The following is a 17,467-nucleotide window of genomic DNA, read 5'->3' as shown; positions in this document are numbered from 1 at the left end:
TCCCTTCCCACGCCTTTCCCCGTCCGCAAAGACCGTTCCCTCTGTGACTACCTGGTCAGGTCCACGCCCCCCCTACAACCCACCCTCCCATCCAGGCACTTTCCCCTGCCACTGCAGGAACTGTAAAACCTGCAGCTATACCTCCTCCCTCACCTCCATCCAAGGTCCTAAAGGACCCTTCCACATCCATCAAAGTTTTACCTGCACATCCACTAATATCATTTATTGTATCCATTGCTCCCGATGCGGTCTCCTCTACATTGGGAAGACTGGGCGCCTCCTAGCAGAGCGCTTTAGGGAACATCTCCGGGACACCCGCACCAATCAACCACACCGCCTCGTGGCCCAACATTTCAACTCCCCCTCCCACTCTGCCGAGAACATGGAGGTTATGGGCCTCCTTCACCGCTGCTCCCTCACCACCAGATGCCTGGAGGAAGAACGCCTCATCTTCCGCCTCGGAACACTTCAACCCCAGGGCATCAATGTGGGCTTCAACAGTTTTCTCATTTCCCCTTCCCCCACCTCACCCTGGTTCCAATCTTTCAGCTCAGCACTGTCCCCATGACTTGTCCGGACTTGTCCTACCTGCCTATCTCCTTTTCCACCTATCCACTCCATCCTCTCCTCCCTGACCTATCACCTTCATCCCCTCCCCCACTCACCCATTGTACTCTATGCTACTTTCTCCCCACCTGCACCCTCCTCTAGCTTATCTCTCCACACTTCAGGCTCACTGCCTTTATTCCTGATGAAGGGCTTTTGCCCGAAACGTCGATTTCGCTGCTCCTTGGATGCTGCCTGAACTGCTGTGCTCTTCCAGCACCACTAATCCAGAATATGCTTCCACATCCTATCAATAATAGGCAGATACTGCAAGAATGTCCTGAGTGCATCTCACCCTCCAACAAATGTTTAATGCTGAACACTGATGAAAGCGATAGATCTTCTGAGGAATTGAGAGAGAGATTCACCATTGCAATTCATCAAACTTATTTACCACACTCCATGCATTCACAGACATGGATTGTCGATCTAATTTAGTCTTCGGTACCTTTCTGTTGGACTGAACCTATTTTTTCCTTCCTTTATTATTGCCCATCTTTCCTTAGATGCTTTGAACCTTGGTGTTTTCTTTATCGATCGATTTATTTTCCTCTACTCCTCCCACCCATGGGTCGTCATGGTGGCTCAGTGGTTAGCACTAATGCCTCACAGCACTAGGGAGCCAGTATTGAGTCCACCTTCGGGCAACTGTCTGTGTGGAGTTTGCACATTCTCCCAGTGTCTGCGTGAATTTCTTCTGGGTCCTCTGGTTTCCTCCCACATTGCAAAGATATGCAGATTAGGTGAATTGGCCATGCTAAATCGCCCATATATTCAGGTATATGCAGATAAGGGTTTCTCTCTCTCGATTCCTCAGAAGACCTGTCACTTTCATCAGTGTTCAGCATTAAACATTTGTTGGAGGGTGAGATGCACTCAGGACATTCTTGCAATATCTGCCTATTTATTTTCACTGCCTCGTCATCATTGTTTCCTGTTTTCCCTTTAGGCTGTGAGATTAAATATGTTCATATTTATAATATCCTAGGCCCTACTCCCCTAAAGAAAAGCGCAGTTCTGAAGAAAAGTTATTTCGAATTTGAAATATTACCTACTGTCTATCTACACTGGAATTTAGAAGACTGAGAGGGGGAGTTTCATAGAAACATATAAAATTATGAAGGGAATAGATGAGAGAGAAGTAGAGAGGAAGTTTCCATTGGCGGATGAAGCTAAGACAAGAGGGCATAGCCTCAAAATTAGAGGGAGCAGATTTAGAACTGAATTGAGAAGGAACTTCTTCACCCTGAGGGTTATGCATCTACGAATTCCCTGCCCAATGAGATAGTTGAGGCTTCCTCAGTAAATGTTTTTAAAGCTAAGATAGATAATTTGTTGAACAGTAAAGGAATTAAGGGTTATGGTGAGAGGGCGAGTAAGTGGAGCCGTCTCCATGAAAAGCTCAGTCATGATCTTACTGAATGGCGGAGCGGGCTCGAAGGGCCAAATAGCCTACTCCTGCTCCTAGTTCTTATGTACAGGTGCTACCAGACCACAGTGACTCCAGCAATTTTCTATAGTTTAAGAATGTGGTGTATCTTTTGCTGTATTGTCTCCAATGCCAGGGACACCCTTATTAAATATGGAGACGCTTTTTTTTATTCGTTCACGGGATGTGTGCATCGCTGGTTAGGCCAGTAATTATTGCCCATCCCTAATTGCCCAAAGAACAGTTCAGAGGCAGCTGCATTGCTGTGGATCTGTAGTCACATGTCAGCCAGATCAGGTAAGGATGGTAATTTCCTTCCCTAAAGGATTGTAGTATTGCATGCATTAGCATGAATATTCCAGATGTAGTCTCACCAAAGTGGTGTAAAATTGCAGCAAGGCATACTTGTTCTTGTATTCTAATCCCCTTGTCTTAAAGGTAACATATCATGGCTCCCAAAGTCACATTCTGTGCCAAGCCTCAGTGAGGTGCGTCGCTTTATTTAAGAAAAGAGCTAGCTGATATCAGGTGCAAAAAACAAATAATTTTAGCTGTTTTCCTTAATTTCCTAACTTCAAGTGAACTTTCAGTGGAGACCCTGCTTCAGTCTGAGAAATTTTAGTCAGATTTTTAAATGGTAAATGACAACAAAACTTAGTTTTGTGAAGAGTTTAAGAATTCCTCAGTCACTAACTGCCGGCATCTAGTACTGTCATCTAACTTTGATTTGTTGTTTGGCTCCTCAAACCACCTGAAGTTGCTTCCAGGATGAATGTATTCCAATTTGGTCAAGGGGTATCCGATCAAAGGTGATTGCGTGTAATAGCTTTCTGCAGTGTTTTCAAACTCTGATGTTGGCTGCAAGATAATTATTTAAAGATAATAGAAATGTTTGAAAGCCTTGTGAAGAACTGAAAATAGGATTCAGGACCAAATAATACTAATATAGTGTTATTAAAGGATCTAATATTTAGGGAAATAGAGTACTTGTTCATTGAATTATAAGATTTTTCTTTTTTTTTCAGAATATGATAGACTGGGATTTCTGCTGAAGTTAGATTCCAAAATGTAAGTAGAAACTTTGTTTAACTAACTGTTAATTCAAGTAAATTGAGCGCATTTGTTTTTAAGGTATTCTAGCATTCTGCTCAAGGCAGAATATCTTGGTCATTGATGCAGGTATTGAGAGACGTTGCAGGCAAAGACTCTGATTCTGAAATGTTGTCCTGTATTTCTATTTCATAACTATTGATGATTGCTATGCATATAAAAGCGGATACCATTCACTTGCTGCATAAAAAAATTTCTTCACATCGTCATTGTGCCTTTTGCCAATTATTTTAAATCTATGTCCACAGGTTATCAGTTCTTCCTTCAATGAGAACAATTTCATCCTATCTACTCTGACTAGTCCCACATCAGTTTGTATACCTTGATAAACTTTCCTCTCAACCTTCTCCACATAGAACAGTCCTAAGTTCTCCAACCTTGTGCCATTGAAGTTTGTCATTTCTGGAGCCGTTCTCAGAAATTATCTTCGACAGCACATTCCACCACCCCAACCACCTAAAAGGGCAAGGGCAGCAGATACATGGGAAAGTGACCACTTGCAGATTGTTCTTGAGGTCACTCACCATTCTGATTTAGAAATATTTGCCATTCTTTCAGTGTTGCTGGTTTAAACTCTTGGAGCTCCCTCCTGAATAGTGTTCTAGATGTACCTATGGCAAATGAACTGCAGCAAATCAAGAAAGCGGCTCACTGTTACTTTGTCGAGTGCAGTTAGGAATGGGCACTAAATGTTAGCCTAGCCAGTGAAGCCCACATTTCCAAAATGAATAAGAAAAAGAAAACAAAAGGCTGATCCACAGTTCATACAGGTTTAATAAAAATTTCTGACTTTTGTGTAGTGTAAACTTGTCCTTATAAAGGTTTACACTACATAAAGTGTAATAACTGCCACAAACTGTATTAACTGCATGCTTCACTGCTCCTGAGAAATTAGTGGTGAGCCACCTTATTTAAATTTCTGCAGTTGATGACATAGAATGTTTACATTACCCTGTGCCAGTTTTCAGGGCTATTCAATTTAGTTCCCCCATTGCTCTTTTCTAAAATTTCCAAGCAAAACCTCACTAAAGTCATGCAACATTACTAAATTAATTAAAGGAATAAGTGACAAAAGGATTGTGTTTTAATGTTGAAAACTGAAAGCCAGATTCTGCTAAAATGTAGTATCACCTTGCACCCCTGCGTGAAGTTGTGGAAAGGATGTGTAAATCCAATTGCTTGAGATTGGAATATTAGACTTTTTTTAAAGAGTTATAGAATCATAGAGGCGTACAGCTTAGAAACCGGACCTGTGGCTCAACTCGTCTATGCTGACCAGGTATTCCAAACAGAACTAGTCCCATTTGCTTGCCTTTAGCATATCCCCCTTGAAACCTTCCGATCCACGTACCTATCCAAATGTCTTTTACATGTTGTAATTGTAATTGTACCTGCCTCTACCACTTACTCTGGTGGCTCGTTCCATATATGCACCACATTCAGTGTGAAAAATGTGCCCCTCGGGTCCCTATTAAACTTTTCCCCTCACATCTTAAACCTATGCCCTCTAGTTTTGGACTTTTCTACATGGGGAGAAAGACTTTGGCTGTTCACCTTAACTATGTCTCCCATGATTTTATAAAACTCTATAAGGTCATCCCTCAGCCTCCTATGCTGCAGGGATTGACGTCCCAGCCTATCCAGCTTCTTCTCATAACTGAAACCTTGTAGTCTCAGTAACATTCTTGTTGATCATTTTTGCACCCTTTCCAGTTTAATAATATCTTTCCTGTAGCAAGGTGACCAGAATTGTATGAAATACTCCAAATGTGACCAATGTCTTGTGCTGCTGTAACATGATGTCCCGACTCCTGCATTCGAGGCCCTAACCAATGAAGGCAAACGTGCTAAATGCCTTCTTCTCTACTCTGTCTAACTGTGATATCACTTTGTACCTGCACCCCTAGATCTCTCTCTTCGACAACATTCCCCAGGGCGTTACCATTAACTGTGTCAGTCCTGCCCTAGTTTGACTTACTAAAATGCAACACCTTGACTTTATCTGAATTAAACTCCATTTGTCATTCTTTGGCCCACTTTTCTTGAAGAAAAAAAATGCAAACATGTAACAGCAATGTTATTCAAGTTCTGCAATTTCTGTCTATCATCAGTTGACATTGGCATTTTCTTTGCAAGGAGCAATTTCCCTGCCTTCAGTTCCAAAATGTAAGTCCAAAGTTCTGGAATTTCCTCTATAAATCTCCCACCTTTGTCCTTTTTCAGAGACTCTTTAAAGCTTATCTCTCTGACCAAACTTTTGGTCATCTTTCCCACCTTGGCTTTGGATCTGAATCTAATTTTGGTTTATTATGCTTCTGTAAAGCTCCTTTCACCATTCAAGTCATTACTGTGTCTTCATTACTCTCAATGTCATGAGAACAATTTGGGAACTGCAGTGGTAAGATGTATTTGTTTGACAATACCAGGAGAAAAGGAGGAAGCTACAATTCATCAAGAGATAACTGTGGGTTTTGATTGATGCAGGCATGTTCTTGCCTATGTACAGCTGTGGTAAGTTTCACATCTAACACAGCTTAAAATTAATCTCTTTAAAAAAATCATGAGTTAATTATAACTAATTGACAACCCTTAGAACAGCAAACTTTTAGTGATACAATTAGGATGTTAAAGCTAATTATTTACTTTCCCAATGGTTCCATGCAGTAGAGGCTTGAAATGTTTGCTATAAAGTAGTTTTGACTAGTGATGTACTGGATGCAACTTAGCTGACATATGTTTGCAAGTGTGTTTTGGAGAATCAACCTATATGCTGAATATTACTTCACGAAATCTTGTTGGACATTGAGCTGAGCTTCTAACCTTACATTCTAACCATCATCAAGACATCCTATTTCAACTTTCCCAATAATGTAATTTTTTACCCTCTGTCAACCCCATTGTCACATTTTGTATTAAGAGATGGAGAGGTTACAGTTATTTGCTCAAAGTGAGGAATGTTAATGTTGAGAAATGGAGAATGCAGTCATTTCAGGTACATTTTGGTGTTGACAATTACACCTCCCAATAATGGCTAGCAACCTGAATTGTGAAAGCTTTGCTGATTTTCATTTGCTTCTTGTTAAGATTAATGTACCCACTCTGTTGCAACTGAGAACTGTTAACTCAGTACAGAACGTAGATACTGAGCCTAAATTGTCTCTAGTATCTTAAACCTGTTCCACCTACAGTGTGCATTCACCCAGTGAACCATTCAAAATCTCTTCTTATATTTGTTTAACTGCACTTATAAGTGCATATTCAATGCAGGAATAACTTCATTTAATTTAGAGCAATTCCAAGACTAAAGAACAAACTCAGAACAGATGTTAGCATGAAGTACATGATTAATACATTTTACTTTATTACCTTTGTTCTGTTTATTTTGTCAGTTTTCTTTCTTATTAATCTGGAAATGTTCCCTTCAGAGCACAATAACAGCTATTAAAATGCCAAATTTGTACACCTGACATGCTCCAGCTGCATGCTGCAGATTTTGTGGTCTTTTCAACTTCTGCTGTTTCACCGAAAGTAAGTCGTCAGAAGAAAAACAACACTGAATAGCTTCTGAGCAACATACAAAATTTAGATACGAGTTTTGTTGAAATTTCCAAGCTTACTATGCTGATAATTGCACATTACAGCGGCCATGATGATGATGTCATCATATTTTTTGATTCTTAAGCAATTTATAAGATGTCATTCATAAAGATTTAATCTGTCTATTTAACAAAAGCATTTGAAAAGAAGGACTTAAGATATTACACACATTTATGCGTATAATTTCTTATCAACTCAAGTTGTTTTTCCAGAACAGGTACCTGATTCTAGAATTTGGTGTAGCCTTGAGCCATGACAATCACCCTATAATTTTTGCAGCTATCTCTTAAACTTCATGGAGAAACTTGACTCATTTGAGCTTGTAGACAGGATTCAAAAAGGTTACAGATCATGAAATTCTAAATTTATTTGGAATGTAAAGGTGTTACTTTCATGTGTGCATTCTAATTGAGCACTGATAAAAATTGAAAGCAACAAATGCAGGAAATCACAGCGGGTCAAGCAACATCAAAGGAAAGAGGGCAAGCTAATGTTTTGAGTCTGGATGATTCTTTATCAGAAATGAAGTGAAGTGTAGAGGGATAGCATTTATGTTATAGTGGTGGTGGTGGGGCTGGGGGTAGTGGGTGTAGGGTGTTGTTGGAGAAAAGATGTGAATAGTTTATATTAAGTGATTGGAATATGACATTGACAGGACAGTGGTGTGTCTCCTGCCAGATTTGAAAGGACAGTAATCAAAAGAGAAAATGCTGGAAAATCTCAACAGGTCTGGCAGCATCTGTAAAGGGAGAAAAGAGCTGATGTTTCGAGTCTAACTGACGCGCGTGGGGAGGGGGGTTGCTGGTGCTGGTGCTGGTGCTGGTGCTGGTGCTGGTGCTGGTGCTGGTGCTGGTGCTGGTGCTGGTGGTTGTGGAATGGACTAAGTGTCCAGGATGGAATGATCCCTGCCAAATGCAGATAGGGGGGTTAAGGGGAAGATGTGTTTGGTGATGGTGTTCTGTTACATTTGTCTGAAATGACAGGGAATGATCCTTCGAATGCAAAGGCTGGTGGAATTAAAAGTGAGGACAAGAGGATCCCAATCATGCTGTTGAGGGTGATGGAAAGGGGCAAAGGCGGAAGCAAGGTTGATAGGTCGGATGCGATAGAGGGCCTTGTCAACCTCAGTGGGTGGAAAACCATGTCATGGAAGGAGTAGTCCATGTCCACAGAGCTGCTTTAGAATGTGGCAACATAGGCAAAGGAACTGGGAGAATAGGATGGAGTCCTTGCTGCCAATGGGTGTGCCGAGCCGTAGTGAAGATAGCTATGGGAGTCCCTGGCTTTGCAGTGGATGGTAGTGGACAGTTTATTTACTGAAATGGAGAAAAAGAGGCCAAGGAAAGCAAAAGAAGGGAAGTGTTGCAAATAGATAATGTGAAATTTATAGAGGGGAGGAAATTGGAGGCAAAATGAACCGTACTAGTGGGAGCATGAAGTGGCACTGAATCAGTCTTGATATACTGAAATAAAGTTGCAGGAGTAGGCCAGTGTGAGACTGGAACACGCATTGTTCCTCATAACCCATAAAGAGGCTAGGCATAACCAGGACCCATGTGGATCCCCATAGCCACTCCTTTGACTTGCAGAAGTGAGATGCATTGAAGGAGAAATTGTTCAGTGAGAATACCAGTTCAGCCAAACAGAGGAGCATGGTGGTGGATGGGGATTAGAACATAGAACAAAGAGCAGTACAGGCCCTTCAGCCCACGATGTTGTGCTGAGCATTTATCTGAATCTAAGATCAACCTAACCTACACACCCCTCCATTTACTGCTGTCTCTGTGCTTGACCAGCAGTCAGAGACATAGAAATGCATAGCATGGAAATAGACCCTTTGGTCCAACTCAACCATGCCGACCAGATATCCCAACCCAATCTAGTCCCACCTGCCAGCACCTGGCTCATATCCCTCCAAACCCTTCCTATTCATATACCCATCCAAATGCCTTTTAAATGTTACAATTGTACCAGCCTCCACCACTTCCTCTGGCAGCTCATTCCATACAAGTACCATCCTCTGCGTGAAAAAGTTGCCCCTTAGGTCTCTTTGATATCTTTCCCCTCTCACCCGAAATCTATGCCCTTTAGTTCTGGACTCCCCCATCCCAGGGAAAAGACTTTGTCAACTTATCCTATCCATGCCGCTCATAATTTTGTAAACCTCTATAAGGTCACCCCGCAGCCTCCAACAGTCCAGGGAAAAGAGCCTAGTCTACTCAACCTCTCCTTATAGCTCAAATCCTCCAACCCTGGCAACATCCTTGTAAATCTTTTCTGAACCTTTTCAAGTTTCACAACATCTTTCCGATAGGAAGGAGACCAGAATTGAAAGCAATATTCCAACAGTGGCATAGCCAATGTCCTGTACAGCCGCAACATAACCTCCCAACTCCTATACTCAATACTCTGACCAATAAAGGAAAGCATACCAAATGCCTCCTTCACTATCCTATTTACCTGCGACTCCACTTTCAAGGAGCTATGAACCTGTACTCCAAGGTCTCTTTGTTTAGCAACACTCCCAAGGACCTTACCATTAAGTGTATAAGTCCTGCTAAGATTTGCTTTCCCAAAATGCAGCACCTCACATTTATCTAAATTAAACTCCATCTGCCACTTCTCAGCTCATTGGCCCATCTGATCAAGATCCTATTGTAATCTGAGATAACCTCCTTCGCGGTGCACCACACCTCCAATTTGGTATCATCAGCAAACTTACTAACTATACCTTTTATGCTTACATCCAAACCAATTTATATAAATGATGAAAAGTAGTGGACCTAGCACAGATCCTTGTGGCACTCCACTGGTCCTAGGCCTCCAGTCTGAAAAACAACCCTCCACCACCACCACCACCACCCTCTGTCTTCTACCTTTGAGTCGAATCTGTATCCAAATGGCTAGTTCTCCCTGTATTCCATGCAATCTAACCTTGCTAACCAGTCTCCCATTGGGAACCTTGTTGAATGCCTTACTGAAGTCCATATAGATCACGTCCACATTCTGCCCTCATCAAGCCTCTTTGTTACTTCTTCAAGAAACTCAATCAAGTTTGTGAAACATAATTTGCCACGCATGTTGACTATTCCTAATCAGTCCTTGCCTTTCCAAATACATGTACATCCTGTCCCTCAGGATTCCCTCCAACAACTTTCCTACCAGCGATGTTAGGCTCACTGGTCTATAGTTCCCTGGTTTGTCCTTACCACCTTTCTTAAACAGTGGCACCATGTTAGCCAACCTCCAGTCTTCCGGCAACTCACCTGTAACTATCTATGATGCAAATATCTCAGTAAGAGGCTCAGCCATCACTTCCCTAGCTTCCCACAGAGTTCTCAGATACACCTGATCAGGTCCTGAGGATTTATCCACTTCTATGCTTTTCAAGACATCCAGCACTTAGTCCTCTGTAATGTGGACGTTTTTCAAGATGTCACCATCTATTTCCCTACATTCTATATCTTCCATGTCCTTTCTCGTAGTAAATACTGATGCAACATACTCATTTAGTGTCTGCCCCATCTCCCGCTGCTCCACATAAAGGCCTCCTTGCTGATCTTTGAGGGGAGAAAGTGAGGACTGCAGATGCTGGAGATCAGAGCTGAAAATGTGTTGCTGGAAAAGCACAGCAGGTCAGGCAGCATCAAAGGAACAGGAGAATCGACGTTTCGGGCATGAGCCCAATTCCGGAAGAAGGGCTCATGCCCGAAATGTCGATTTTCCTGTTCCTTGGATGCTGCCTGATCTTTAAGGGGCCCTATTCTCTCCCTAGTTACCCTTTGGTCCTTAATGTATTTGTAAAAACCCTTTGGATTCTCCTTAACTCTATTTGCCAAAGCTATCTCATGTCTCCTTTTTGCCCTCCTGATTTCCTTCTTAAGTATATTCCTACTGCCTTTATACTCTTCTAAGGATTCACTTGATCTATCCTGTCGGTACCTGACATATGCTTTCTTCTTTTTCTTAACCAAAACCTCAAATTCTTTTGTTATTCAGCATTCCCTATACCTACCAACCTTTCCATTCACCCTAGCGGATATACTTTCTCTGGACTCTCGTTTTCTCATTTCTGATGGCTACCCATTTTCCAGACGTCCCTTTACCTGCAAACTTCTGTCCCCAGTCAGCTTTTGCAAGTTCTTGCCTAATACCATCAAAATTGGCCTTCCTACAATTTAAAATTTCAACTTTTAGATCTGGTCTATCCTTTTCCATCACTATTTTAAAACGAATAGAATTATGGTCGCCAGCCCCAAAGTGTTCCCCCACTGACACCTCAGTCACCTGTCCTGCCTTATTTCCCAAGAGTAGGTCATGTTTTGCACCTTCTCTAGTAGGTACATCCACATCCCGAATCAGAAAATTTTCATGTACACACTTAACACATTCCTCTCCATCTAAACCCTTAACGCTATGGCAGTCCCAGTCTATGTTTGGAAAGTTAAAATCCCCAACCATAACCACCCTATTATTTTTATAGATAACTAAAATCTCCTTACAGATTTGTTTCTCAATTTCCCTCTGACTATTAGGGGGTGTATAATATAATCCTAATAAGGTGATCATCCCTTTCTTATTTCTCAGTTCCACCCAAATAATTTCCCTGAATGTATTTCTGGGAATATCCTCCCTCAGTACAGCTGTAATGCTATCCCTTATCAAAAATGTCACTCCTCCTCCTCTCTTGTCTCCCTTTCCATCTTTCCTGTAGCATTTGTATCCTGGAACATTAAGCTGCCAGTTCTGTCCATCCCTGAGCCATATTTCTGTAATTGCTGTGATATCCCAGTCCCATGTTCCTAATCATGCCCTGAGTTCATCTGCCTTCCCTGTTAGGCCTTTTCCATTGAAACAAATGCAGTTTAATTTATCAGTCCTACCTTCTTCACTGCTTTGTCCCTGCTTGCCCTGACTGTTTGACTCACATATGTTCTCAACTGTACCAGTCTCAGATTGAAATCTTTCCTCACTATCTCCCTGGGTCCCCCCACCTTACTAGTTTAAATCCTCCCAAGCAACTCTAGCAACTGTCACATAGGCAGTTTTCAAATGAAGAGATCGAGGGCAGGCACGAGGCCAGGAAAAGTGGAGGCTGAATATTGGAGATGCGTGATGGGATCACTGGAATGAGGGATAGAATCCTTACCCAAAGAAGTGAACACGGAGACGAAGGTAACCACATCTCTTTGAGGAATGCCTATCCTGAAGAAGTTTTGCTCTTCCCCATGCCAGGAATTCTGGTTGACTCTTTCACCTTTTACATCTTCATTGCTGTTCATTTCACGGTTGGTGTCCGACAAGGTGTTTGCCAGAACACATTTCCAAAGTCATGTTTCCGTTCTCAGTGACTGCTAACAACTCAGATTCACCCTGCATGGATTTCAAGTGAAGTTTCACCTTTCTTCTTTTGAATCCACCCAGGACATACAATGTTCCTCAGACTGCTGTTCCTGATGGATCCTGCCAGCCACACTCAACACCATGCGCTGGCAAATGTGTACACTCAACTTCACTCTGCAGCAATATCAACTGAGCTTCTTTCAAAGCTGCACCGGTCCCCAGTTTCACTTCATCCTTTGCCTCATCTGTCACCTCGACAAGAAGACTTTTTCTCTTTCTTACTGACATTGAGGCATGCAAGCTACAGCGACTCATGGATTCCAACATCCGTCCCGAGGACCACCCCTCAGCACCCACCATTTTCCAGCCCTCAGATGCCATTACTTTCTGTCTCTGAGACCACTGTCCACCCGACCCCAGCTCTTGCCGTATGCTCACCATTCTTCTTGACCCTCCCTTCTGTGAGGCTGAATGTACTGTCCACGGCAAAGGACTCAGCTTCATATCCTTAAGCCTCCACCTTAATGAATTTCAGGCTCATCATGATGTCAAACAGTTTTTCCACCACCTCCGTCTCCACGCTCAGTTCTTCCAGCAGGAGTCCCCCCCCCCTTGTCTCACTGATCCCTTCATCTGCCTTCAGTATTCACCTTCACTTGGACCCTTTTCACCTGCCCACCATCTCTTCATTGAAAACTACTGATGTGACATCAGCCATCTCAATTTCCCTGTTCCTCTCACTCACTCTAACCTGTTCCCTTTTGAAATTGCCGCTCTGTTACATCCTACCCAAACTTTGTTATCAAACTGGCCGATAAAGGTGGTGCTGTTGTAGTCTGGTGCACTGATCTGTACCTTGTGGAATCTAAACGCCAACTCTTTGACACTTCTTCCTACCACCCCCGGGCCATGATTCCACATCTGAATATCAATCCATTGTTGCCAGGACTGTCACCGACCTCATTACCTCTGGAGATCTTCCCCCTACTACCTTCAGCCGAATAGTCTCCCAACCCAGGACAGCCCACTTCTACCTCCCTCCAACTTACCCAAACCAGACTCTCCCAGTAGACCCATCGTATCAGTCTGTTCTTGCCCCACTGAGCTCATTTCCTCCTTCGTTGATTCCATCCTCTCTCCACATGTCCAGACCTACATCCACGCTTCATCTGATACCCTCCACCATATTGACAATTTCCAGTTTCCTGGCTCTAACTACCTCTTTTTCACCATGGATGTCCAATCCCTTGAGATCTGCATTCCCCACCAGGATGGTCTGAGAGCTCTTGGCTTCTTCATTGACCAGAAGCCTGAACAATCCTCATCCACCATCACTCTCCTCTGCTTGGTTGAACTTGTTTTCTCACTGAGCAATTTCTCCTTTAATTCATTTCAGTTCTGCCAGGTCAAAGGATCATGACCTCTTTATTGGTAATGTGGAACATTTCTTGTTCCAATCTTACACTGGCCTCGTCCCATAATTTTTCTTTGGTACATTGACAACTGCTTCAGTGCCGCTTCATGTTCCCACCATTACTGTGAAAATTACTTTCATTTTGCCTCCAATTTCCACCCCTCTATAAATTTTACATCATCCATTTCCAATACTTCCCTTCCTATCCTTGATCTTTCTGTCTTCATTTTGGGAAATAAACTGTCCACTGCCATCCACTGCAAAGCCCCGAACACCCTTCGCTACACCCAATGGCCTGCAAAGACTCCATCCCATTCTCCCAGTTCCTTTGCCTACGTCACCTTCCGAAGCAACACCGCTGACATGGCTTGCTTCTTCCATGACCTTGGTTTCCCACCCACTGCGGTTGACAGGGCCCTCTATCGCATCCGACCTATCAACCTTGCTTCCGCCTTTGCCCCTTTCCATCACCTTCAACAGCATGATTGGGATCCTCTTGTCCTCACTTTTAATTCCACCAGCCTTCGCATTTGAAGGATCATCCCCTGCCATTTCAGACAATTGTAACAGAATACCATCACCAAACACATCTTCCCCTTAACCCCCCCCATCTACATTTGGCAGGGATTATTCCATCCTGGACACCTTAGTCCATTCCACAACCACCAACAATACCACCACCACCCCCATTGGCACCTTCCCATGTAACCACAGAAGGTGCAAAGTCTGCCCCTTCACTTTCTCCTTGCTCACCAGCCAAGGGCCTAAACAGTCTTTCCAGGTGAAGCAGCATTTTACCTGTACCTCCTCCAATCTTGGGTATTGTATTCACTGCACTCAGTGTGGCCTACTTTACATTGGAGAAACTGAAGGCAGGCTGGGTGATTGCTTTGCTCTGAACTGTGCGCATTCAGGATCCTGACCTTGCCATAATCAGTCATTTTAACATAGCATCCTGCTCTCATGCCCACACGTCTGTCCTTGGCATGCTGCAGTGTTCCAGTAAAACACAGCACAAACTGGAGGAACAACACCTCATCTTCAGACTAGGCACCTTACAGCCTTTTAGACTTAATATTGAGCTCGACACCTTCAAATTGTGAACTATTTATTTCTTTTCTTTTAGCTTGTTATCATGTTCTCCTCTTAACCCATCCCAGTTACTGTCCTTTCAAGTCTGGCAGGAGACACACCATTGTCACATCCTGATCACTTAATGTAAGCTACTAACATATTTTCTCCACCATCACACTGGACTCACTACTCCTACCATCACTGCCTCCCCCCGAATATAGCATAAATGCTGACCCGTTACGCTTCATTTCAGCTCTAATAAAGAATCATCCAGACTCAAAACATTAGCTTACTCTCTCTCCTTTGATGTTGCCTGACTTGCCCTCCTCTGCTTTGCTGAACTGGTCCTCACCCTCAATAACCTCCTTTAACTCCTCCCATTTCCTCCAAATTAAGGTGGTGGCCATGGGTACCTGGATGGCCCCAGCTATGCCTGTCTCTGCCGGCCATATCGAATAGTTCCTCTTCACCTATGCAGTACTATACCCCAACTGTTCCGGCATTACATCGATACGTGCTTCAGTGCAGTGTACTGCACCCAGGCTGAACTGGAACAGTTCATCGACTTTGCCTACAACTTCCACCCCGCCCTCAATTTCACTTCGGTCCATCTTGTGACACCTCCCTCCCTTTCTTGATGTCACCATTTCTATCTCTGGCAATAGTCTTCAGATGGACATCTACTACAAACCTACAGACTCCCATAATTACCTGGACTACACCTCCTCTCATCCAGTATCCTGCAAGAACTCTATCCCATTCCCCCAATTCGTCCACCTGCGCCACATCTGCTTGGACGAGCATCCCAGATGTTCCCCACACTTTTCCTCCCTCTGTCATCCAGACAGTCCTCTGCCGCAATACCTCTATTCTCCGTTCCACCACTCTAAACCACCCCATCCTCCCAACGCAATGAGGATAGATTCCCCTTGTCCTCACCTACCACCCCACCAATCTCCGTATCCAACGCATCATCCTCAAACACTTCCGCCAACTCCAAATAGACCCTACCACCAAGAACATCTTCCCTTGCCCACCCCTCTCAGCTTTCCACAAGGACTGTTCCCTCCGACAGTCCTTAGTTCACGCCACTCCCACCACCGATCCCCCAAGCTCCTTCCCTTGCAACCAGAAAAAATGCAAAACCTGCCGGTACACCCCCCCCCACCCCCCCCCCACCTCACCTCCATCCAGGACCCAAAACAGTCCTTCCAGGTGAGGTTCACCTGCCCCTCTTCTAACTTAGTTTACTGCATCAGGTGCTCCCGTTGTGATCTTCTCAACATGGGGCAGACTGAACATAAACTTAGAGAACGGCTCACGGAGCATCGCAGCCAGGTCCGCAGTCACTGCCCATTTCAATTCCCCCAACACTTCTTTTCTGACATGACTATCTTTGGCCTCCTATTGAACACAGTGCCTATTGGAGGAACAACCCTTTCTTGCATCTGGGCACCCTACAGCCCAGAGGACTCAACATTGTGTTCTCCAATTTCAAATCACCTCCCTTCCCAGCCTCGCCCCCTCACTGCCTCTGGTCCCTGTCACCAACTGGATTCATTCCTCCCATTGACCAACCAGGTCATACCCTCAACCTGTCTTCATTTATCACCACTTCACCACCCTGCCCCCACCACTCCCTTTATCTGCAGCTCCCCCCACCCCCACCCCCAGTCCTGAAGAAGGATTACACCCGAAACATGGACTTCTCCACCTCCTGATGCTGTCTGGCTTGCTGTGTTCTTCCAGCCTCCTGCCTGTCTGTAATGATCTCCTGCATTTGTTGTTTTCAGTACAGATTCTAGCATTTACAGTAATTTGTTCCTACCAATAAAAATCTTGCTGATAATAAATTGGGAGTAGTGATTAAATTTTGTATACTTGCATAATTAGTTGCAGTTACAGCTACAGATTTATTTGGATGTCAGGAGCACATTATTAATCAGAGTAAGAACTTTTGCAAAGGTAAAATGTTAAGTTATATGGGAAAGCAGAGGGAAGTGAAAAATAGTTAATACCAATCGTGCAGAGAACTAAACCATTAGTAATCCTGAGACTGAAGAATGGGAGAGGTCCAAGATATGAAAAATTCTGTTTTGGAAGGAAACAGTCTAGAGGCAAGTGATAGAGGAACCTAAGATTGTGAGTTTACTTGGATGCTGCATTGCAATAACTGGTTGCATAAAAGAGGAACATGTTTGTCATCTATTGTCAGCATCCCTATTAATTATCATTATTTCATGACCAAAAGGAGGTAGATATCATTAATGCCATGAGCTGTGCCAGCCCTAAGCCACATGTTAATTGCAGGTGTCCTAAAAACAAATGGTGTAATATGTCACGTGGTTCATGTCTGACCAACTTGTTTGATTTTTTTTTAAGAGTTGACCAGGTTTGTAGATGAGGGCAATGCTTTTGATGTAGTGTACTTCAACTTCAGCAAGGTTTTTCATAAAGTCTTGCATGGGAGATTAATTGTAAAAGTAAGAGCCAATAGGATCCAAGGAAATTTTGCAAATTGGATTCACAGTTGAGTGACCAGCAGGAAGCAGAAAATGATAATTGAGGAGCACCTTATTGACTGGAAGTCTTTGTTCATTGGAGTCCCACAGAGGTCAGTGTTGTGGCCTGAATATAGACTTGAATATAGGAAGGTTGAAGTTCACCAATGACATAAAAATAGGTGAGTGGCATTTAGTGAGGGACATCGCCTTAATTTACAAGAAGATACAAGCAGGCTAGTCAGATTGAATTCCATTTGCCAGTGATCCGTCAATCTAGATAAACGTGAGTTGTTGCACTTGGGCAGAGTGAACAAGGCAACGGAGGTACACGATGGATGGTAGGACCCTAGAAAATACTGAAAATCAGAGGGATCTTGGTCTGCCTGTATG

General features: G+C 43.4%; 1 protein-coding gene across 5 annotated transcripts in view; it reads left to right on the top strand.

The window, feature by feature from the left end:
* The window catches only part of st3gal3a (ST3 beta-galactoside alpha-2,3-sialyltransferase 3a), a 503,401-nt gene that overhangs the window by 72,176 nt on the left and 413,758 nt on the right, over window positions 1-17,467 (top strand). For all 5 annotated transcript variants that reach the window (XR_011961176.1, XM_072574509.1, XM_072574508.1 and 2 more), the window contains exon 3: window positions 3,061-3,103. Coding sequence is in view for 4 of the 5 variants with exons in the window: in XM_072574509.1 (XP_072430610.1) it covers window positions 3,061-3,103 (43 nt within the window). In the remaining variant the exon portion in view is untranslated. The remainder of the gene's footprint in view (window positions 1-3,060; window positions 3,104-17,467) is intronic.

This window comes from Chiloscyllium punctatum, chromosome 7, assembly GCF_047496795.1.
Source record: "Chiloscyllium punctatum isolate Juve2018m chromosome 7, sChiPun1.3, whole genome shotgun sequence".
NCBI lineage: Eukaryota > Metazoa > Chordata > Chondrichthyes > Orectolobiformes > Hemiscylliidae > Chiloscyllium > Chiloscyllium punctatum.
This window is presented reverse-complemented; position numbering and strand designations above follow the sequence as displayed.